Source organism: Tamandua tetradactyla, chromosome 2 (genome assembly GCF_023851605.1).
Source record: "Tamandua tetradactyla isolate mTamTet1 chromosome 2, mTamTet1.pri, whole genome shotgun sequence".
Classification (NCBI taxonomy): Eukaryota; Metazoa; Chordata; class Mammalia; order Pilosa; family Myrmecophagidae; genus Tamandua; species Tamandua tetradactyla.
Genome location: NC_135328.1, coordinates 91,788,323 through 91,808,210, shown reverse-complemented (window position 1 = coordinate 91,808,210; position 19,888 = coordinate 91,788,323). Strand labels below are relative to the sequence as shown.

Below are 19,888 nucleotides of genomic sequence, written 5' to 3'. Positions count from 1 at the left end.
ATGGATAATAACTGCCCCTGGGGCTTACCAGCTTTTCCCAATTAAAAAAAAAAATCAAATAAACAGGTAATTTAATACGAATTTCAAAGATTCATATTATTATACAAGTTCCTCGGAAAGAAAAATGGCTAGTTTTTGTCCCAGGTAACTCTAATTTTATGGAGATAGTTCAGCCAGGAGTTGAAAAACTAAAAGACAGCCATGAAAGGGGCTGAACCTTCTTTTCACACACAACTTTTTCTCTTGCCCTAATTTGTTTCTTAGGAAAAAAAAGAAATTCAAGGGCACAAATACAAAGAAACAGATGATAAGGCAAAACACGTTAGACTCTATTAGGGCTTTTTATCATATTTAATCTAAACTGTTTGCAAATTAGTATTTTCAAGTGGAACAAAAACCTCTTAAATATTAAAGACTATAAGTTAACTGTATTTCAAAGAACACCTTTTACTTATTCCAGCATAAACTCTTTTCAGTTTAACTTTCTCTTCTCAGGTAAGTATTTCAACTTTTAATATACATTATACATATTTTTATCATAATCCTAATCTTCTGTCTTTTCAGACTGAAGACAGTCTTTCCACAAAGTTCTGCCTTTGGTCCCTTTGTCCTTTTAGTAGACTTTTATCTGAGCAATCTTATTTCCATTTCCTCAATCATCATCGTTCTGCAGTTTAACTCCTAATTTAACATCTCCAGCCCTAGTCACTCAGCTGAGCTCCAGATGCACACTTTTAATAACTATCAGCTGGCTATCTCTAAATGAATGCCTCCTCTCATTTCCCCAGCATCCCCATCACATGGGCGCAAATGCACAAATTCATTTTGAACACCACCCTCTTTCATACCCCACATCCAAAAGACTGCCATTTTAATCTTTTACTTGCTAAATCTATGTCTACTGTATTCATATTCACCTTTCTAGTTCTACTATGTCTTGCCTTAGCCGTTTGTTTTTCTTTATTCTCTTTCCTTCCATTTCAGCCTGTAAGCCTAAAACGATTAGTAAAATTACGTCCAGCCCTTAGTAAAAACCTTTGACAGATCTACACGGCCTAGCTTCTAAATTCCTTAGCAAGCATCTGAAGACCTCCATAACTGACCCCAGCATATCTTTATACTTACCTGCCACTACAGGTCCTCACCATCCTACACTCTAAACTACTGAGTATAAACTATTTGCACCCTCTGTCCCCAAATACTTTGTACTCCCCTGCCACCATTCCTTGACTTATGCATTTCTGTTTACTAATCACCTTGAAGTAAGAGATAATGTCTTGTTTATTATTTGTATTACAGGGCTTTACCTACTACATAGCACAAATTGGTTCAAACAATTGTTCAATTAACTGCTCAGCTTCACCTATCAATATTTCACCTACCCTTCAAAACCTAGCACAAAATCTATGAACATGAGTAAAATCTAATAAAACATTTTTCAATCACAGTCAGCACCTCTTACACACACACGTACACACACACACACACACCGTCCCTCTTCTGTACTTCTTCTATAATATAGCTCACCATAGTAGTCCTCAAAATATGTTCCCTTGTAGCAGTTAAGAGCTGAACAAGGAGGTACCATCAAAAATCCAAGTGATTATGTCCTTCCAATAACGACCAAGTTGTCATAGAATTTTTTCAATTAAAGATTTCCTTCCATAACTTCTTTTAAGCCTTTGTACCCACTAGCAAAAAATTACATTCTTAATGCAAATAAGTACAATATATCAATATTTCAGGATGTTCTGCAAATAGTACCATGGCTTCCAGGTGTTCTGATGATGAAACAAGTTTCAGAATCACAGTTTTAACATATTTCTACCTTTTACCATACCTATGAATAGGTTTCTTCCTACCACCTTCTAAACTTCTTGGGCACAGGGACTGTCTTGCCCATCCCCCAAATCCTAGAACAATGCAGGTGTGCTTAATCAACGTCTCGTTAACTAAAATCTTTTATTCTTTCATCACTGCATTTAAACCTTTTAAGAACCTTCTCTAAATATCAAGACACTTTTTTAAAATTATCCTTTAAAAAGAATACCAACTATAATATATAGAACTACATGCAATATAACATTCTATAGTTCTGAACAAGAGACAAATCCAGATTCTACTACCAAAGGTGCCAAATTTTCAGATTTAGATAAAATAGATAGAATTACATAATTTAGTGGGGAAAGGGATTAAACCACTAGGGAGAAATAAGCCTCTTGTTAAAATTCCTAACTAATTTGGGGGTTTTGATCTTAACTGAGTAAAAGCAAGTCCACAATCATTCAAACTCACAGGGACTAAAATCAGTCTACCACAAAATTTATTTCTACTTCAATTACTATTTGTACTTGAAAACCTCTATTTTTACATTTCTGAGGCCTTATGACAATCTTCTTAACTCTCATCTCCAAGAAAAATATTCTGCCAACTAATTCTCAGCTATATTTTAAGAAAGCATTCTTAGTCCATTACATGTAGCATTTCATAACAGTAAATTCAGAAATCAAAAGTAATTTTAGCAAGGATATATTATATTTAAGTTTATTTTCACCAAAATATCTTAAATAGCCAAAATTAAAATTTTAAATTCAGCTTGTTGGAATTACTGGTGACCTTCTCCTATAACTACAGCCTTGTAAAACTAAGAAAAGCCATTTTTCTGACTACATGGGAATAGTCTTTAAGCTTTTAAAATTATCATCATTTTAAAATTAGTGTTGGAAGAGGTAAAAATTTATTTATTAATTTAAGCCAGTTCCTAAAGCTCTGTGCATAATTTCCTATTAAGTATTTTCTGTTTCTTTTTACATAGTATATGATTTTCCCCTATTTTGGATGCTAACTGCTATTTTTCATAATTGCCTGAACTAAACCGAGAGGCCTTTTAAAATATAACTGTCTTGATACAAGATACGTGGTCTAATAGAGAAAATAGTTATCTATAAGGAGTGGGTTGTTGAAACGTTTTTTTTAATATTGAAATTTAAAAGGATATATTGGAACTTTCAAAAATATGGTGTCATTTTAGAAAAGATAATATACACATCTATAGTTCAATATGAAATTCTTTAGAGCTATTCACCAGGCTTTGGAAACTGGAACAGCGGACCTGAGTTTTAGTTCTAGTTCTTGTCACAAACATTATACATATTAATATAAATATATAAACATGTGTATATTAATATAGCTTAATGGAGTAAATATATTATAAATTATTAATTGAAGTTCTAATATTTTCTTCCCTAAACACAATGGATCATCCTGTTAGACAGGATGCTGGCATATATCCCTGAGACGCAGACACTACTCTGGAGACCATAATGTAGCTATACAGAGCTACCTGCAGTTTTCAGAGACACTATGCTGTTTAATCCATGCCATTCACTGTACTTCAGCATTCCGGAATGCCCCCCCCCACCCCTCCCCAAAATCTAGCAGCAATCTGGAACTTCTCCAAGAGTCAGTTCAAGTATAAATTATTTTTTAATACCTTTTAACAAGTTTCCTATTTCCCCCTTCTTCTCACTCATCATTCCCATCCTTATCCCCCTCCTCTTCAGATTTAAGTAACATTCCTCTAAGATCGCCTTGTACCTTGTTCAGACCTCCACTTAGAATCACTATATTGTATTTTTATCTTTCTTGTGTGTATTTCCCTACTCAACTGTAAACCACTTAATGGCAGGGAACATACCTTCTGATTTCAGGAACTAGAATGTCCAGTTCTAGAAAACACCCAAATATTTGGACAATCAACTATTCTACTCCAACCTCCTGACAATTCAGATGTAGATGCTAAGATACAAGTTACAGCATATGTCAAAGGTACTAAGACCATTGGACTCCTCTTTAATGATAGTGAGGCATCCTCTTTATCTAATATACCTCATTTATTGCTCACTAGAATATGTAAAAGTATATGAAGTAGCTATAAGGTTCTCCTTCAGAAATTTAAAAGTAAGATTTAATTCAATGTCTTGCAAATACCTGAAGACGAACTTAAGTGGTAATAACTAAGTGACAAACAAGTGGTATATGAGTCATGTACTTACTCAAAATTATATTCACATGGACAGTCTATATTGTTCTTCAGCATCTACATATTACAACTGTATTCCAAACAGTTGTAACCTATGCTTTTCTCAAAGTTGTGCCCACTCAAAGCACTTAAATAGTAATGACTCAGATTTTAAGCTACTAGAAAGAAATGATGTCCTTGCACCTGCAAGTGGGGTCCAGAAAGTCTATTATTTACAAAGTGTTTACTTACATCAAATGAAAAAAAGTAGGGATCCAAAACTTTAACTGTTTGAGATCATCATATTACTTTTTTGCTATAAAATACAAGAATTTTATCTCACTTGACCTACGAATGCAGGAAATAATTATGTTTATAAATTCAGCAATATTTTAAGTTTAATTTCTTAGTATGGGAGCTATTAGATCACACGAGAATACAATATTCTGAGCATTAGCCATTGGGAATGATATTCTCAACATTTAGAAATTTACCCTTATGTATAATAGTTTCTAGATGCACTGGTGGTTCAGTGGTAGAATGCTCACCTGCCATGCAGGAAACCCAGGTTTGATTCCCGGCCCATGCACCACACTCCACCCACCTCAAAAAAATAAATAAAGTGTCCCTGCTCCTTTGCAGGACCCAAGAAATACTTGCTATACATACAGTGCTTTTGGAAACTCATATAATTCATTCAAGCCTACATAATACTTCTTAGCACTTTATGTTGTCATTCTCTTGTCTCATTCTAGATCCTGTTTCCACATCTGTAACACTGGAAGGTTGGACTAGATAAACTCTAAGGTTCTTTTCAGGTCTAAAATCTTGTGACACCAATCTGAGGTATATTTACTACTTAAAATTAATGACAGATGTAACTGAATTGTTCATTATATGAGTCATAACTATAAAAATGTTGAGACAAGAGAAACAAACATACTACACAGGTATGCCATCACTTAAAATAAGGTACTAAAAATAATTTACAAAACAAATTGTGAAAAATTAATTCACTATCAAATAATTATACTTTATGAAAGGAATCAAGAAAAGGTTCCTTAATTTATACAGCACTCCCCTACTGAATCAAGCACTATTAATAACTACAGTCTTCAGCGAAATAAGTCATTTATAGTCTCACAAATAGCAGATGGGAAGCCAATGACAGAGATTAATTAGAAAGATAATTTATTTTTAAGTTACAATTATAAGTCAACGACCAAAAAAATTTTAATACACAACTTTTCAGGAACTATTTTATAAAAGTGTAAGTACAATGCACAGTTTCAGATATGAGATGAACATTTCATTTATTAAAATAATATTATAAAAACTAACACTTATACTGTACTTACTATGTGACCAGCAGTGCTGATTTTCCATTTATTAACTCATTTAACACTCCTGGTAACCCTAAGGTAGGTACTATTATTATCCTCATGTAACAGATGAGGAAACTGAGGCCAAAAATGGTTAAGTGACTTGGTCAAGCTCGTTTTGTTAGATTTGAACCACTATTTAGATCCAATTACCATTTTGCAAAACAGTCAATTATTTTTCTATTCACGAAGAATTTCCTCTTGGAAATTAATTTGCTCATCAATTATGTAATGATTATTATGTTTACCTTCGGAACCTCCTATATTATGTTACTTCCTCTTACTAAAGAAAAATAATTGACTCTGGACATATAGAAGGAGTATACTAAGAGCATGGTACTACCTGAATTGTCTATCGTTTCTGGTAGAAGAAACACAAGTGTCAAACTTATAAAAATTCTGTGTAAATACACTCCCCGAGTAAACATTGGTCACTTAATAACACCGCATAAATCTCTGATAGTCGACACGAGTAGTTTAAAAATGTTTTTAACGGTTTCAACCAACCATTTTATATGAATCAAAATTATTTTTTTAAAGATATTTCATCCTAAAATTTTTTCTTAGTTGCATCCTAAAAGTGTTTCAGAGTTGCGGATTTAACGTCGATCCCACTAAAACTTTTCCTTTGTCTACCCATATAATTCTTCCCAGGGAACAATTTCATTTTACATCTACAAAGTTTACCTGCTGAGGCGCGCGGCTAAGCTTCCTTCTCAGGACTCGGCTTCTTTCTCAGCTTCCTTCCATTTGGCCGCACGTTTCTTTCAGCCCACACCTACCCCACCCCTGCCAGTCCCGACCCAGCGATGCTCCTCCTCCCAGGGTTCTCCAGCACCGACTCAGCATCTATCAGCAACGCCCCCCGCTCCCTGGCCCAACCCATCCTCGGACACGTGTGAGGTTGTGTTTGTGTCAGTCTGTCAGTCCCACTGGGGACGGGGCTTACTTACCGAGAGAGAAGCGCCAACTTCTGCTCCAGCATCATCTCCAGCTTCTGGCCCTGTCTGGAGATCCAATGGTCCACTCCGTGCAGGCGATAGCATGTCTCCAGCATCAGCCTGAAGTCCGCCACGAACTCAGTGATGCCACTGTACTGGCTGCTGGAGAACTTCTCTTCCATCTTCAGCAGACACATACCCTGCCCGGGCTGCTGCGGATGGGCACGGCTAACCCGACCACCGCTGCGCGGCCCCTCAGTCGCATCCTCCTCCCTGGCGGCAACGCCCCCCAGGGGCTGCAGGAAGGGGGCGGTGAGGCCTCGGTGCTTCTCCAGCAGGAACTCGCCCAGAATCCGATAGCCCTGTTGCAGCTCGTAGGTCAGCTCCTGCTCCTTGCGGCCACCGCCCCCGACCATTGTCGCCTCCACCTCCTCAGTCTGGTCGTCCGCGTCCTCCCTCGAGGCACTCCTCCTTCGGGCTCGCCCTGAGGCCCCGGCCGTCGCTGCCACCTCCTCCTCCTCCTCCTCCTCCTCGTCTTCCTCCTCTTCCTCGGCCGCCGGTGGCGGCCGCTCCTCCTCCCCAGGCGGCTCCATCTCCCCCGGCGTCTCGGACACGCTCATGGCCCTGGCAGGCCCAGGCTGGGCGGTATGGAGCTGCCGCTCGAGGCGCCGGGGGACGCGCAAGCACGGGCCGCTTCCTCACAACTCGGCCGCGCCTCGCCACCCCGACCGCATCGCGCCTAGCTCTCCTCAGCCACCGGCTCGGCTCAGTGCGCGCGGGGGTCTCGAGCTGCCGCGGGCTGGGCGGGGTTACATGGCGCGCGGGTGAAGGGGGGGAGAGGAGAGCCTAGGTGCCCTCCTCTCCCCTCCCCCCGGCGGCGGCGGCGGCGCGCGCGGCCCTCGCCTCACCCCTTCGCACCCCACCCGTCCGCTCCTCACCCGCCTGGCCGGGCCGCCGCGGTCTCGGCGCCCCACCCCCTCCCGGGCCGGATGGGGGTCTGGGAGGGGGCGAGGAGAAAGGGGGGGTTCTCCTCTTGCCTCCCTCAAGGGGGCCGCAAAGCTAGGTCGAGGCGGCTCCGGCTCCTCCTCTCTCTCACACCCCCTCCCGCCCCTCTCTACCTGCGGGGAACCCCGGCAGGAGGAGGGGGCGCGCAGACGGGCCCCGGCGACAACTGTCAGTTAGAAGTCCCGCTGGGTGTGGGGGAGGGGAGGGGCAGGAAGAGGTGGGGGAGGGCACTCAACCCTCCCGGCTGGGGCGAGTTGGTGAAAGAAGCAAAGAAAGGAGCACCGTCGCCATCCCTGGTGCGCATGCGTAGTAGAGCAAGGCCCACCTCTCTACCCCGAGCCTGCGTCCTACCCCGCGACGAGAAGACGGGGACTTCGGCTCCGCTACAGGCCCCAAGCCGGGTAGGTTGCGCGGACCAATGATGTCATCAGCTTGTAGACAACTATAAAGGGTGGGGCGAGGAGCTATGCGACGCGCCTGCGCGATTTTACTTGCCGTCTTCTGGGCAGTGAGCCAAATGGGTTTTTTAAAGTGCTGCTAGAGAGTATATTTCTTTGGGTAGGCCTTTATTAGCCCTGAAAACTAAAATAAATCCTAAAGGAAGTTGTTAGATAATCTTTTTAAAAAACAACTGGATAGTGAGAAAGACAGCACAACATATAAATCCTATCCATTCCAAAATTTACATCCCTTCTTTGCACCACTCCTACCAACACTTCCATTGCTACTACTAATCTTTTATATAAATCCAGAGTTTTGAAAGGTGTAGAAAGGCAGTTCAAGGACTCAACCTACAGAAATATATGTCCACATGGAGAAGAAAAGTGACTTACAAGAACTCTAGTATTATTAACAAAACCAGTTTCTGAAATTCCTGTCCCCAGTTCATAACATGAATTCATATTTTGGAAACTAATCTCATGTTTTCCATTAAAATAAAAAGTAATAATTCCACCCTCTCGAGTCATAAGGTCTAAAAATAAAGAAAATGAATTAACAAAACACAGACAAAACATCCATTAGACTAGTCTCTAAATTTCAAGTCAGCTGTACGGCATTAGTCATGTCGTTAAAGCAGCCTTACAATCTTACTATAATTTTTTTAAATTACTGTTCAAAGAATGACCAAATAGTTGACTCATCTTTCACATTAATTTATAAGTGGCATAAAATAAGTGGGGAGAAAGCAGATATTAGTATTTTTCTCGTGCCCTATTTTAAGGATGTACATATTTTTTCTATTTAAACTGAAGCCTCTCACTTGAAATTTGAAATAGCAAAAATGAAATTATAGAAATAAAGTATTTTATAAGTTGTTATATAACTAAATGGTCAAATAATCTCACTCCTCAGATTGTTTACTCCTCACTACTGTAATGTTTAAAGCACCGATAGAATTCAAAACCTAAAATCTTCCTTTTTTTTTTATCAAGTTAAAAGGCACTCTTAGGTAAAATAGTGAAGTGGATACAATTTGAGGTTTTAGGATATTGAACCTCCACTCTACACACACATCCATCTACTCAATGTCTCTTCTCACCTTAAATATTTGTATTTTATTTGTGATTTGCAGAGTTCTTCCTGTGGACTCAGAGCCCACAGGTATAATTCAACCCACAGAATGAAAAGCCCCAGCTTCACCAACTGGCAGTCAAACATTTGTCTGACTGAACACCCCTAATTTCATTTGACAGAGCAGAGATTTCCAAGAATCTGGAATCTACCCTATGAGCAAATATCCACTCCTCCTTTTTGGCCACCACCTCTATTTCATGACTTTCAGATAATATTAGCTTTCAGTTATTGAACCCTGAGCCACTAAATCACTTTACATTTATTATATTCTTTAATCCTCAAAGCCCTATTAATTAGGTATTATCCCCACTTTACAGATGGGGAAACTAATGCTTAGGTTAAAGAATAGTTTGCCAAAATTCAAATCTATATCAGTTTTATTTCAACAACTCCAGATGCATACTTTGAAGACTTCTGGCAGAATTTCCCATTCTTCATGCACAAGAATGTAGGGATTGCTAGAAATGTTGATGAAGGGCTTAACGAAGGGATTTAAAAGAGCAAGGATAGGTCATGAAAAGGCCAAGGTGGCAGGGATCCTAGCTCCTATTAGGAAAGCAGAATCAGGCCCTTGAACTTAAAAAATACAAAGCTTTATTTTATAAGAAATATGTTGGCTGTAGGTAAATTAGAAACTATAGATCAGTGAAAGATAAAAGAAAAAAATTGCCAATTAATCTCATCAGATTAACTTCTAATACTCAGTGGTGGGATCTTTCTATTTACTCATCTATATTTTTAAATTTATCTTAAATAAGTGTAACAAAATTGTGACCCTACTGTATATAAGGACTTTAACTTTTCTTTTTTTCCCTTCAATAATAAATAATGGTATGGAATGGACAGGACTTGCATAACTAAAATCTCAACTTTGTATCTCTGTCCACAATGGCCTCTAGGTGATTTGCCTTTGGGAACTGCAAAGGGGTGAATCAGGGAAGATTCTAATGTGAAAGGAATCCATTAAAAAAAAAGAACACATAAAGGGTACAAATAATAACAGCAATAACAGTTACCATTTATTGTGCACTTATTACGTTTTAAATAGTTGTTAAATACTTTACACATACACAGTACTCATAAGAGCCCCAGGAAATCATGACAGATGTATTGGTTTTTAATTTTTGGATCAATGAACTGCTGAGTAGAAAGCTTTTTTCCTACCCTACAAAAAGCTCAACATTAAAAAAACCAAGATTCTAATTTATATAATTAACCTTAGATTTATAGAAATGTTTTCTTATACTGTACAACTACTGCTACATGACTGGTCTCAACATTGTTTTCTTTCCTATGTTTAAAAATAACGTTTCGGTTGTGTTGCTAGTTCTTCTAAACCGATGCAAATGTACTAAGAAACGATGATCATGCATCTATGTGATGATGTTAAGAATTACTGATTGCATATGTAGAATGGTATGATTTCTAAATGTTGGGTTAATTTCTTTTTTTCCGTTAATTAATAAAAAAAAAAAATAACGTTAATTTTGCTTCCCTTTCACAGTAAAATACTCCTCAGTGCTATACAGAGTTTGTTAGGAATTTCTTCAAAAAAGAAATCTAAGCCTTATCCTGAATTAGGACTTCCCTTTTCATTGAGCTGCTTTGCAGGGGGAAAAATGGCACACATACATTAAGCAATACTGTGGTCAAACACATATCACTGACTGACTCCTCCACAAACACTAATGATTATTTGTCAAACATTGTTATACAGTATGTTACATGCTACCAATGTTAGATATACTCAACATTGTACCCCTTTTTCAGTAACCATGGTTCTTGAGAGTCCTGGATAACTTTAGGGACCCCACTAGCTAAGGTTTTAAAGTTCCATAACTCTTAGCTAGATATCTTAGGAACTAGAATGTGGTTATGTCCCACCTAGTTCCCAGGAATACATTATGAACAAGTTCATATAAATTAAAGAAAACTTCCCATACCCACTGCAACATTTCAATTTTGCATCTTCCCATTACCATGACAACTGGGATCAAGGAGGAAGTAATAAGCCCTTTATCCTTCACCCACAATTCCTAAGATATTTGTGCTGGAAGTTCTTCTATCTTGTCTTGGTGAACTCTAACATTTTACAATACTCAGCATGCCCTCTTAACACCAATTCTATTGCTCGTTCAGCATCAATAGTTGAGGCAAATATCAAATATTTATATACTTCATATCAACTAGGGAAAGAGGGCAAACATTCTAAGACAATGGAAGCACTGGTTATCACCAGGGTTCTGGGCTTAAGAGGTAAGACATGCAAGGTGAACAGAAGGCTATAAAGACCGACTAATCTTGGAGAAATGCTGGGAAGAAATATGAACTGCTTAAGCAGGGAGAAAACAGTTCTCTTACTTATAATCCATCCACATTTATTTGGAGTTGATTTTATGGAGGATAATATTCAAGTGGTATTAAAGTGCTTCAAGCAAAATTTAACAACTCCTGTAAGGCTACCTGTTGTTCATCATCAAGTTGAGATAGACATTCCAACCACAATTCTTCAGAAATCTGTACCTGGCGCACAACATTAGCTAGGCGTTTGGCACAAGGATCCTCATGGTTAATGGTCTCATTAATTTTTCCTTCTGCAATTATACTGATTATTTTGGGAAGATTGGAATTATCTGGACCAAGTACAAGTGGATGGTTACTTTCAATTAAGTCACAGAGAAAACTCAAAGTCTGAATAGCTTCCTCTTTATCTTCATGCAGTGGAAGCCATGATAACCAGTGTGGAAGAACTTCATCCACATTTACACAGTTAGGCTTAAACCTCAAAATCTTCCCTACTGCTGAGATACAGTTCTCTGTAGCAATGACATTTTTTTTGGTTTTAGAATTTGCACACTTAATGACTTTTACCAACAGTGGAATGGCTTCTGAACATAAAGAACGATAATCATCTCCACCAAACTGTGCCATAACTCCCAGGCCATAAGCAGCAGCTTGCCTAACTTCAGGGTTGTTATCTCGCATATTTAATAGCATTGGCCACCGAAAATATTCTACATATTTAAATGAGGTTGGACTGCAGTGCTCTATGATATCATCAAATATGCACAATCCCCACTGTCTGTCTGGCCATGGCCTATTTGAACAAATTAGATTTACAATTAATGGAAGTAGCTGTTCAAACCATGGTAAAATTTTTTCCTTATAAGTACTAAATAATGAGTGTAAAATATCTGATACTTTGGTTAGAATATAAACATCACATTCATCCTCATCTTGCAAAGACATCTCAACCTGTTGATCATAATTTTCTTCCTGTCTTTTAACCTGTCGCAATTCTTGATTTTTAAAGTGCCCTTCAAGTTTCGCTTTCAGTATTCCTCCCAATTCTTCCAACTGTTCATCATTAAGGCACCCATCTCCTATTACTTCAACGGACTTTGCAAAAGAACTCATTATTTCTGAGAGGACATCTGTATCAGGTTCGGTCCCAATAGCCTTGATTAACGGATCACATATGAATTGCCACATCTGTGCAAGATAGCCTGGACCATGAATTCTTGCACATTCCAGGAGAAATGGCATGGCCTCTGCTGCTGCCACTCGAACATTATCGTGGAAATAAAATTTCAGTAAAGGAACCATCAGCTTTACAACCTGTTCCGTATATTCCACAAATCCTTCCCTTAGCTCCTTAGCATAATAAACCAACATCTGGCAAGCAGTTGCTTTTGCTTCAAGTCCTGAAGTTTTAATTCCAAAACTTTGCTGGTCTCCAAGATTTACAAATTGCCAGCCATCATCATCATTCATATTCTCCACATCTTGTGTGTCTAAGAGAGCGACGTCAGGTTTAGCTGAAGCAGTCTTAATAAGAGGCTCAATAACCAGAGAAAGGTACTGTTGAAAATCTTTTCCAAGAATTTTACACATTCTAGCCCATGCTGAAACCATGTAAGAGATCTGAGGGTCATCATCTTCCATATTATTTAAGTCTGATTGTGTCTTCAACAATAACTGCATCACATTTGATGCATCTTGCATAAATTTTTCCTTCCCAACAGCAAGACCAACATGGCTAATACATTCAATAGTTTTTCCTCTTAGAAGCTTGAGTTCCTTCTGAACAGCAAGCTCAACAATGTGCTTTAGTGAGGGCATAAATACATCATAGTAAGGAACAAATTTTTCTTCTATTGTATCTGCAACTGAGGCAATGGTTGTCACAAGTTGTTCCAAGGCTAGCTTAGTTCCATTTCGAATCAACTCTTGAAGTTTAATCACCAAGATGGAATGTAGATTTTTCATCATATTATCTAAATATAGAACTAGCAATGACTTGGGGCAATCTTCAATAAAAATAATAAGAGCAGAAGCTGCATGTGATTGCACGCGCTGATTACCTTGATTTTCCATGGTACGCAACAGAGCTGCAATCACTGTTTCATGGAATTTCTTTTGGAAGCTGGGTGCAAAATCTGTAGCCATCTGTCCAAGTGTAGTACAGGCTGCAGCCCTCACCCTTGGATGGGGATCCTGAAGAAAAAGCAAAACAGAGTTAACCATTTCATCTAGAGTTGATTCCATTTGCTGATGGCATCCTTCTCCAATAGCAGATAAGGCCATTAATCCAGCATGTCGATACTTCCAGTCAGGGCTCTGAAGCATCTGCATTACATGCTCCTTGGTCATTGGCAAAACAACTTTTCCACCGAGGCCACAGGCTAGTCTGTCTAGTGCACTCTCGGCAGCAACAGCATTGCTGTCAAAATCATCTTCTTCCATTTCATCAGCATTTACCCAGTCCTCATCATCTGGAAGATCAACCATCATTGCTAATATATGAGGAACTGCCTGTGCAATAATGTTTGTATGCTTTTTCAGCATTGGGGTTGCAGTTTCAGACAAGGTCACTATTACTTCAAGGGCCAGCTGGCGTTGCAGATTACTAAGCCTAGAGTCTCCACATAACTTTAGACTCAATTGCAGAGTTTCCTCTAAATAAGGACCCAAGTACTTAGGAACGGTATCTGCAATCTCAACAAGGGACTCTAAGACGGAATCATCATCCTGGTAACATGAATCATCCACAGCCTGTAAAATTCCAGGAAGCAAGTCTGCAAAGTCTTTGAAAAGAGCAATATTATTCTCATTAGCAAGTACAAATGCAGCTGCAGCTCTAGCGGATAAGGTCCTAATCGCTGGATGTTCTTGATCTTGAATACACTGGTCCAACAACCGTTTGATGATATCCAAATCATGCTGCTCTTGGTTCCCAAAAATCCCAGGAAAGTGCCAGAAAACGTGAAGTGCAACTTCCCATAAAACCACATTTTTAGAGTGGATTGAGTCAATAAGGAATTTCAGACCTTCGGGCCAGTGGTTAGTGCCATCATCATCTATCAAATTCCTGGCCAGCACCGCAAAAATATCACAAAGTTTTTTCCTCATGCTCGCATGTGTTTCTAACTTAACAGCCAGGATCAGCTCAATCTTGACGTCCCTCTGAACATGAGAAGGTAGATTTGGATAGACTTCCTCAAACCCGGAGGACAAAAGCCTTCGTAGCAGTGCGGCAGCCATTTGTCTCACCTCATAACCTGCTCTTCTATTTCTGACGACATCTAAGAGGAATGTAGTCTTACAAAGGCCAGGGATATTTTCATAGATTTCCTCTGCCTGCCTCCGCACCATACAGCTTGGATTGATCAGGTTCTTCAGAAGCTGGTAAAACTCTTGCTTTTCCGACACCGCCGCGGATACCCCTGCAATCCCGGCAGCCGCCATCGCGCTCTGTCAAACTCAATGCGACGAGGAAAGGAAGGAGGGAGTACTGCGGCTCGGAGCAGTGACGTAACTGCGCGCCGACGTGGGTGGGCGGAGGCTCTTCTTACTCCTCTATCTTGGGTCCCAAGCTAGTTGCTGGGAGCACGGAGCTGGGAGCTAGGGAGCCAAGGTAGGAGGAGAGGGGCGGGGAGGGTGAGCAGGGAAGTCGAGTCCGTTTGTTTTCCAGTCAGATAAATATAATATGCCTCCGGGGTGGTGGTGGAATACAATATATATATAATATCGATTGTATTAGAGTGGAATTGTGTGTCCTTTTCTCTAGTTCCAAGTATTGTTGTTACCCGGATAACTTAAAACAATAAATTCACCTTGGAAACAGGCTAGGTGAAAGAGGCCAGTTACAAAATACCACCTATTGTAGATTCGCTTAATAGGGAAAGTCCAGAACAGGCAAATCTATGGAGATGGGTGGTTGCCAGGGGCTGGAGCGGGGATGGGGGAAGGAATGGCGAATGACTGCTAACAGGTAAGATGTTTTCTTTTTGGGTGATGAAAGTGCTCTAAAATTGATCGTTATGATGGTTGCATGACTCTGAATATGATAGAAACCATTAAATTGTACAATTTAAATTGGTGAATTGTATGTTATATGAATTATACCTCAATAAAATTGTTTATATAAAAACCAATAAGTCCAATAAAAAGTAAAAACAATAATTACGGCCCCACCCCCACCCCCAAGGCAGTACAGCAGTGGTCCTCCAACTTTGGAGTGTGTCAAAATGATCTGACCCATGGATTACAAAAAAGAATGCAAGAGACAACTGAATAAACTATGGTGGAAAATATCTTGGGTAATAAATAGAAGACCTGAACCTTAGTCTTATCTCTAAATTAATTTTATAGTCTTCATGGAACTCAAGTTTTTCCTTACACATTACCTAAACTGTAAAATGAAGGGGTTCCATTGTTAAAATCTCTGATTACCCTTTAGTAGGAAGCTGTTCAAGGTACTACACATATACACACACACACATGCACACACATACCCTTGAGGCCTAGTGTTTCTTGAATTCAAACTGGTGTGTCGGTAAAAAATACTGAACATCCCTCTAACGATGATTAGGTCTTTTGTATTAGCACTTGCCACCTTCTCATTTTGACTTTTATATCAGCTTATGAAGTTGGTAGGATAGGTATAATATTCCTAATTTTGGGGGGTGTTCTAGTTTGCTAGCCACCAGAATGCAATATCCTAGAAATGGAATCGCTTTTAAAAAGGGGGATTTTAATAAATTGTTAGTTTACAGTTCTATGGCTAAGATAATGCCCCAATTAAAGCAAGTCTGTAGAAATGTCCAATCAGAGGCGTCCATGGAAAGATATCTTCGAACATGGTGTCATCTGCTGGCTTGCTCTCCTAGCTTCCTTTCATGAAGCTCCCCAGGAGCCATTTCCCTTCTTCATTTACAAAGGTCACTGGCTGATGGGCTCTCTGCTTCTCATGGCTATGTTGTTCTGCTTTCTCAGAATCTCCTGGCTTTCTCTCTTGTTTTTCTCTTTTATAGGATTCCAGTAAACTAATCAAGACCCAACCGAATGGGTGGAGACACGCCTCCACCTAATCCAGTTTAACAACCATTCTTGGTCTAATCACAGTTTCAAACATACAGTACTGAATAGGGACTAGAAGAAACGGCTGCCTTCACAAAATGGAATCGAGATTAAAACATGGCTTTTCTAGGGTACATACGTCCTTTCAAACCAGCCCATTCCACCCTTTGGACCCTAAAAAAACATGTTTTCCCCATATACAAAATACATTCATTCCATAACAATATCAGAGACCCTTAAACCATTTCAATAACATTTCAAATACAAGATTAAAATCAGTACAAAGTCTCATCAAAGTTAGTTAAAGGCACAGACATTCCTAAGGCAAAATTTTCTCTATTGGCTCTGGACCTGTAAAACTCAGAACAAGCTATTTGCTGCCAACACACAAAGGAAGAACAGTCATAGGTTACATACACCCATCTCCATAGGGTGGAAGGAACACAGGGGTCACCAGACCCATAAAGTTTTGAAAACCTGCAGGACAAAGTCCATAAGATTTCAAAGTCTGAGAGTCATTTATCTTTGGGGCTTTTGAAAGCGGCAGTCCCACCCTTTCCAAAGGCCTGCATAGAGGCCTGCCTCTCTCTCAACGCAACCCTGGGGTATAAGAGGGAGAACACCTTTTTCTTGGCTCCACCATCTCCAAGGATCGGGGCTGCACCCGTGCTCTCTGCCGTCTCTGGGACACACACTCGACCCCTCCATGTAGTGGCAGCCAGGCTCTCCCCAAGCCCTAAGGAATGTGCTTCACTCTCTCCAAGGCCTGAGGCGGCATGACTCTTCCACCACAATGAAGTACAAGGCCCATCTGCTGCCTGTGGGGCAAACTTACCCTCTCCACAGGCTTGGGTGGGTCTGTCCTCTTGGCCAGAGGCTTCTTGACTTAAGACCCCGGCCTCCATGGTTTCACCTCGAGTTATTTTTCTTCAATGTGTCCCATCTCTGAACCCCCCAGTCCAGTCTGGCAGTGGCCCTGTTTATGCAGGTCCCACAGCACTCTTGTTGGGCTTTCTATGCAGTAGCCTTGGATCATGCCCATCAAACATAAAGAGTTTCCACAAATCCTTCTTGGATAACTCCATGTCCCATCCTGGCTTTCTCTGAAATGGCTGACTGGTTTCACATTTGGCCAAGACCTTATGTGGTGCACTATTCTCTGGGGTCTCCATTCCTGGAAACCCAGAATTTTCCAGAATATCAACTTCTAGTTTCTTTGTACCCAAGAGTTCAGTTCTCAGCTTTATCTTTCCTCTCTCATTTCACTATAATCTGTGAGGAGAAACCAGGCTGCACTTTCCACATTTGATTTGGAGATCTCTTCTGCTAAATATCCAAGTTCATGGCTTTTAAAACCTGCTTCCAGCCAAAGCCACTGGTCAGTTTTGCCAGATTATCTGCCATTTTAAAACAAGGCTCGTCTTCCTTCCAATCTATAATAACAGGTACCTCATTTCTGTCTAAGGCTTTATTAGAAGTGTCTTTAGAATCCACATTTCTATCAACAGTCTTTGCAAAGCATTCTAGGCCTTCTCTATCAAGCTTCTCACAACTCCTCCAAATTCTTCCCCTTATTCATTTAAAAAGCCGTTCCAACATGTTTGGTATTTGCAAGCTGCAGCTGCAGCAGCACCCCACTCTTCAGTACCAAAATCTGTTCTAGTTTGCTAGCTGCCAAAAGGCAATATCCTAGAAATGGAATCGCTTTTAAAAAGGGGGATTTTAATAAATTGCTAGCTTACAGTTCTATGGCTGAGATAATGCCCCAATTAAAGCAAGTCTGTAGAAATGTCCTATCAGAGGCGTCCATGGAAAGATATCTTCGAACATGGTGTCATCTGCTGGCTTGCTCTCCTAGCTTCCTTTCATGAAGCTCCCCGGGAGGCATTTCCCTTCTTCATTTACAAAGGTCGCTGGCTGGTGGGCTCTCTGCTTCTCATGGCTATGTTGTTCTGCTTTCTCAGAATCTCCTGGCTTTCTCTCTTGTTGTTCTCTTTTATAGGATTCCAGTAAACTAATCAAGACCCAACCAAATGGGTGGAGACACACCTCCACCTAATCCAGTTTAACAACCAGTCTTAATTAAATCACACCTCCGGGGGGATGATCTAATTACAGTTTCAAACATACAATACTGAATAGGGATTAGAAGAAACGACTGCCTTCACAAAATAGGATCAGGATTAAAATATGACTTCTCTAGGGTATATACATCATTTCAAACCAGCACAGTGGAAACCGAAACCCAGAAAATTTCAAGGACTTACCTAAAATGAAGCAGCTGAGTCTCAAACCCAGATCTTTTGAAAATAACACCAATGTTCTTTTCCCTACACCGCTTCCCCATAATTAATCTTACTTGGTTTTACAACATGACCTTGCACTTACTGCAAGTGGTCAAGAAATTTAAGTGTCTTAAATTTCTCCACGTGGGCTTAATTTTAATTTTGTGAAGTGCTGCTGCATATACCTAGAGATAGAAATTCATAACTTTAGCATTAATCATGTAATGGAAAAAGTAAATAGTCTCATAAATTACAGTGTAATATATAATAATACATTCATTTAGGAAGAAGCACTATTCTCTAAAGAGCATAGGTCATCTTTTAGGCTGAAAAACCAATGATAACAGAATTACCTGAGATACTTTTTTTAAAATTTAGATATTAGGGCCCAAGCTTCAAATGACTAAAGCGGAATTTCTGGGGAATACAACCTAGGAATCTTCCATTTAAACAAGTACACTGGGTTTTCATACAAATATCAAAACTTGAGACCCACTGATGAGATCAGTTCTGGTCTAATTCCAACAGCTTGGCTATAATTCTTCACCTTGCTCCACATGCACTAGTTTCCTTAATATTCCTTGAAAAAGTCTAACTGTACGGCCTTTGTATTTGCCGTTTCTGGAAATGTTTAATGTTTGATATGCTAATGTGAGGATAAAATGTTTCTCTTGATGTTATATCATTGGTACATTAAATACTTAACACTAGAAATATAATTGAGTTCTTGCAAGAACTACTTCAAAGGTATGATTCATGTACAAAGAGTGTTTTAAGTTCAGGGTACAGGGGGAAAACCGCTATTGCATGCTATGGGCTATGTTTAAAAGGAAAATATGAGCACTACTACAGAACAGCAGAGGTAGATAATGGGGGGAGGGACAAGAGTTAAGAGGAGGTTTGGATTTCCTATTTAGTGAGGGTGTGTTTATTGGTTATCTTTCTCTTGGAAACGATGAAATTATCTAAAATAGAGAGTGTTGATAGACTGTGGACTTTGGACACTATACATGAAGCCTGATGAATACAGGTGGCTAAAGGATGCACTAACTGAGAAGTAGATTGGCAAACGATGGTGTATACATATGATCACATGTTGTGCTGCTACAAAAAGGAACGATGTCCTGAGCCATGCAACAATGTGAATGAACATGTGGGACATTTGGTGAGGCAAAATAAACCAGAAATGAAAGAACAATTATGGTATGGTCACCTTTAGAAAATGCTTATGAGAAAACAGGGGCCTAGATTGTAAGCTTTTATAGCAGGCACATTTAGTCTGGAGTGGTAATTATTATTTCTGGATTTTGAGAGGCT

The 19,888-nt window shown here is 39.7% G+C and overlaps 3 protein-coding genes across 11 annotated transcripts in view; 1 reads left to right on the top strand and 2 right to left on the bottom strand.

Moving 5' to 3' along the window:
• Nucleotides 1-7,222, bottom strand: part of BRD10 (bromodomain containing 10) — a 116,629-nt gene extending 109,407 nt beyond the window's left edge. For 5 of the 6 annotated variants that reach the window (XM_077148234.1, XM_077148236.1, XM_077148235.1 and 2 more), the window contains exon 1: nucleotides 6,357-7,222. In XM_077148234.1, coding sequence (XP_077004349.1) covers nucleotides 6,357-6,964 — 608 coding nt within the window. In that variant the 5' untranslated portion in view covers nucleotides 6,965-7,222. Of the gene's footprint in view, nucleotides 1-6,090; nucleotides 6,203-6,356 lie in introns of those variants that run through there. The other variant, XM_077148239.1, reaches the window with a different exon arrangement.
• A 48-nt stretch (nucleotides 7,223-7,270) lies between these two features.
• Nucleotides 7,271-19,888, top strand: part of LOC143673566 (uncharacterized) — a 31,957-nt gene continuing 19,339 nt past the window's right edge. The window contains exon 1 of the mRNA XM_077148247.1: nucleotides 7,271-7,750. Within this exon, the coding sequence (XP_077004362.1) occupies nucleotides 7,334-7,750 (417 nt within the window). The 5' untranslated portion in view covers nucleotides 7,271-7,333. The remainder of the gene's footprint in view (nucleotides 7,751-19,888) is intronic.
• RANBP6 (RAN binding protein 6) lies at nucleotides 9,922-14,694 on the bottom strand. 4 transcript variants are annotated; one of them, XM_077148244.1, is made up of 2 exons: nucleotides 13,289-14,694; nucleotides 9,922-13,201 (listed from the first exon to the last, which is right to left on the bottom strand). In XM_077148244.1, the coding sequence occupies exons 1-2, from the start codon at nucleotides 14,670-14,672 to the stop codon at nucleotides 11,355-11,357; spliced, it is 3,231 nt and encodes a 1,076-aa protein (XP_077004359.1). In that variant the 5' UTR covers nucleotides 14,673-14,694; the 3' UTR covers nucleotides 9,922-11,354. The 4 variants fall into 4 exon arrangements, with proteins under 4 accessions (XP_077004359.1, XP_077004360.1, XP_077004357.1 ...); XM_077148245.1 differs by having other exon boundaries at nucleotides 9,922-13,421; nucleotides 14,478-14,694; XM_077148246.1 differs by lacking the exon at nucleotides 9,922-13,201 and having other exon boundaries at nucleotides 13,221-13,421; nucleotides 14,537-14,694.

Excerpts from the sequence above, each read along its gene's own strand:
- RANBP6 (XM_077148242.1), bottom strand. The coding sequence starts at position 14,672 with ATGGCGGCTGCCGGGATTGCAGGGGTATCCGCGGCGGTGTCGGAAAAG.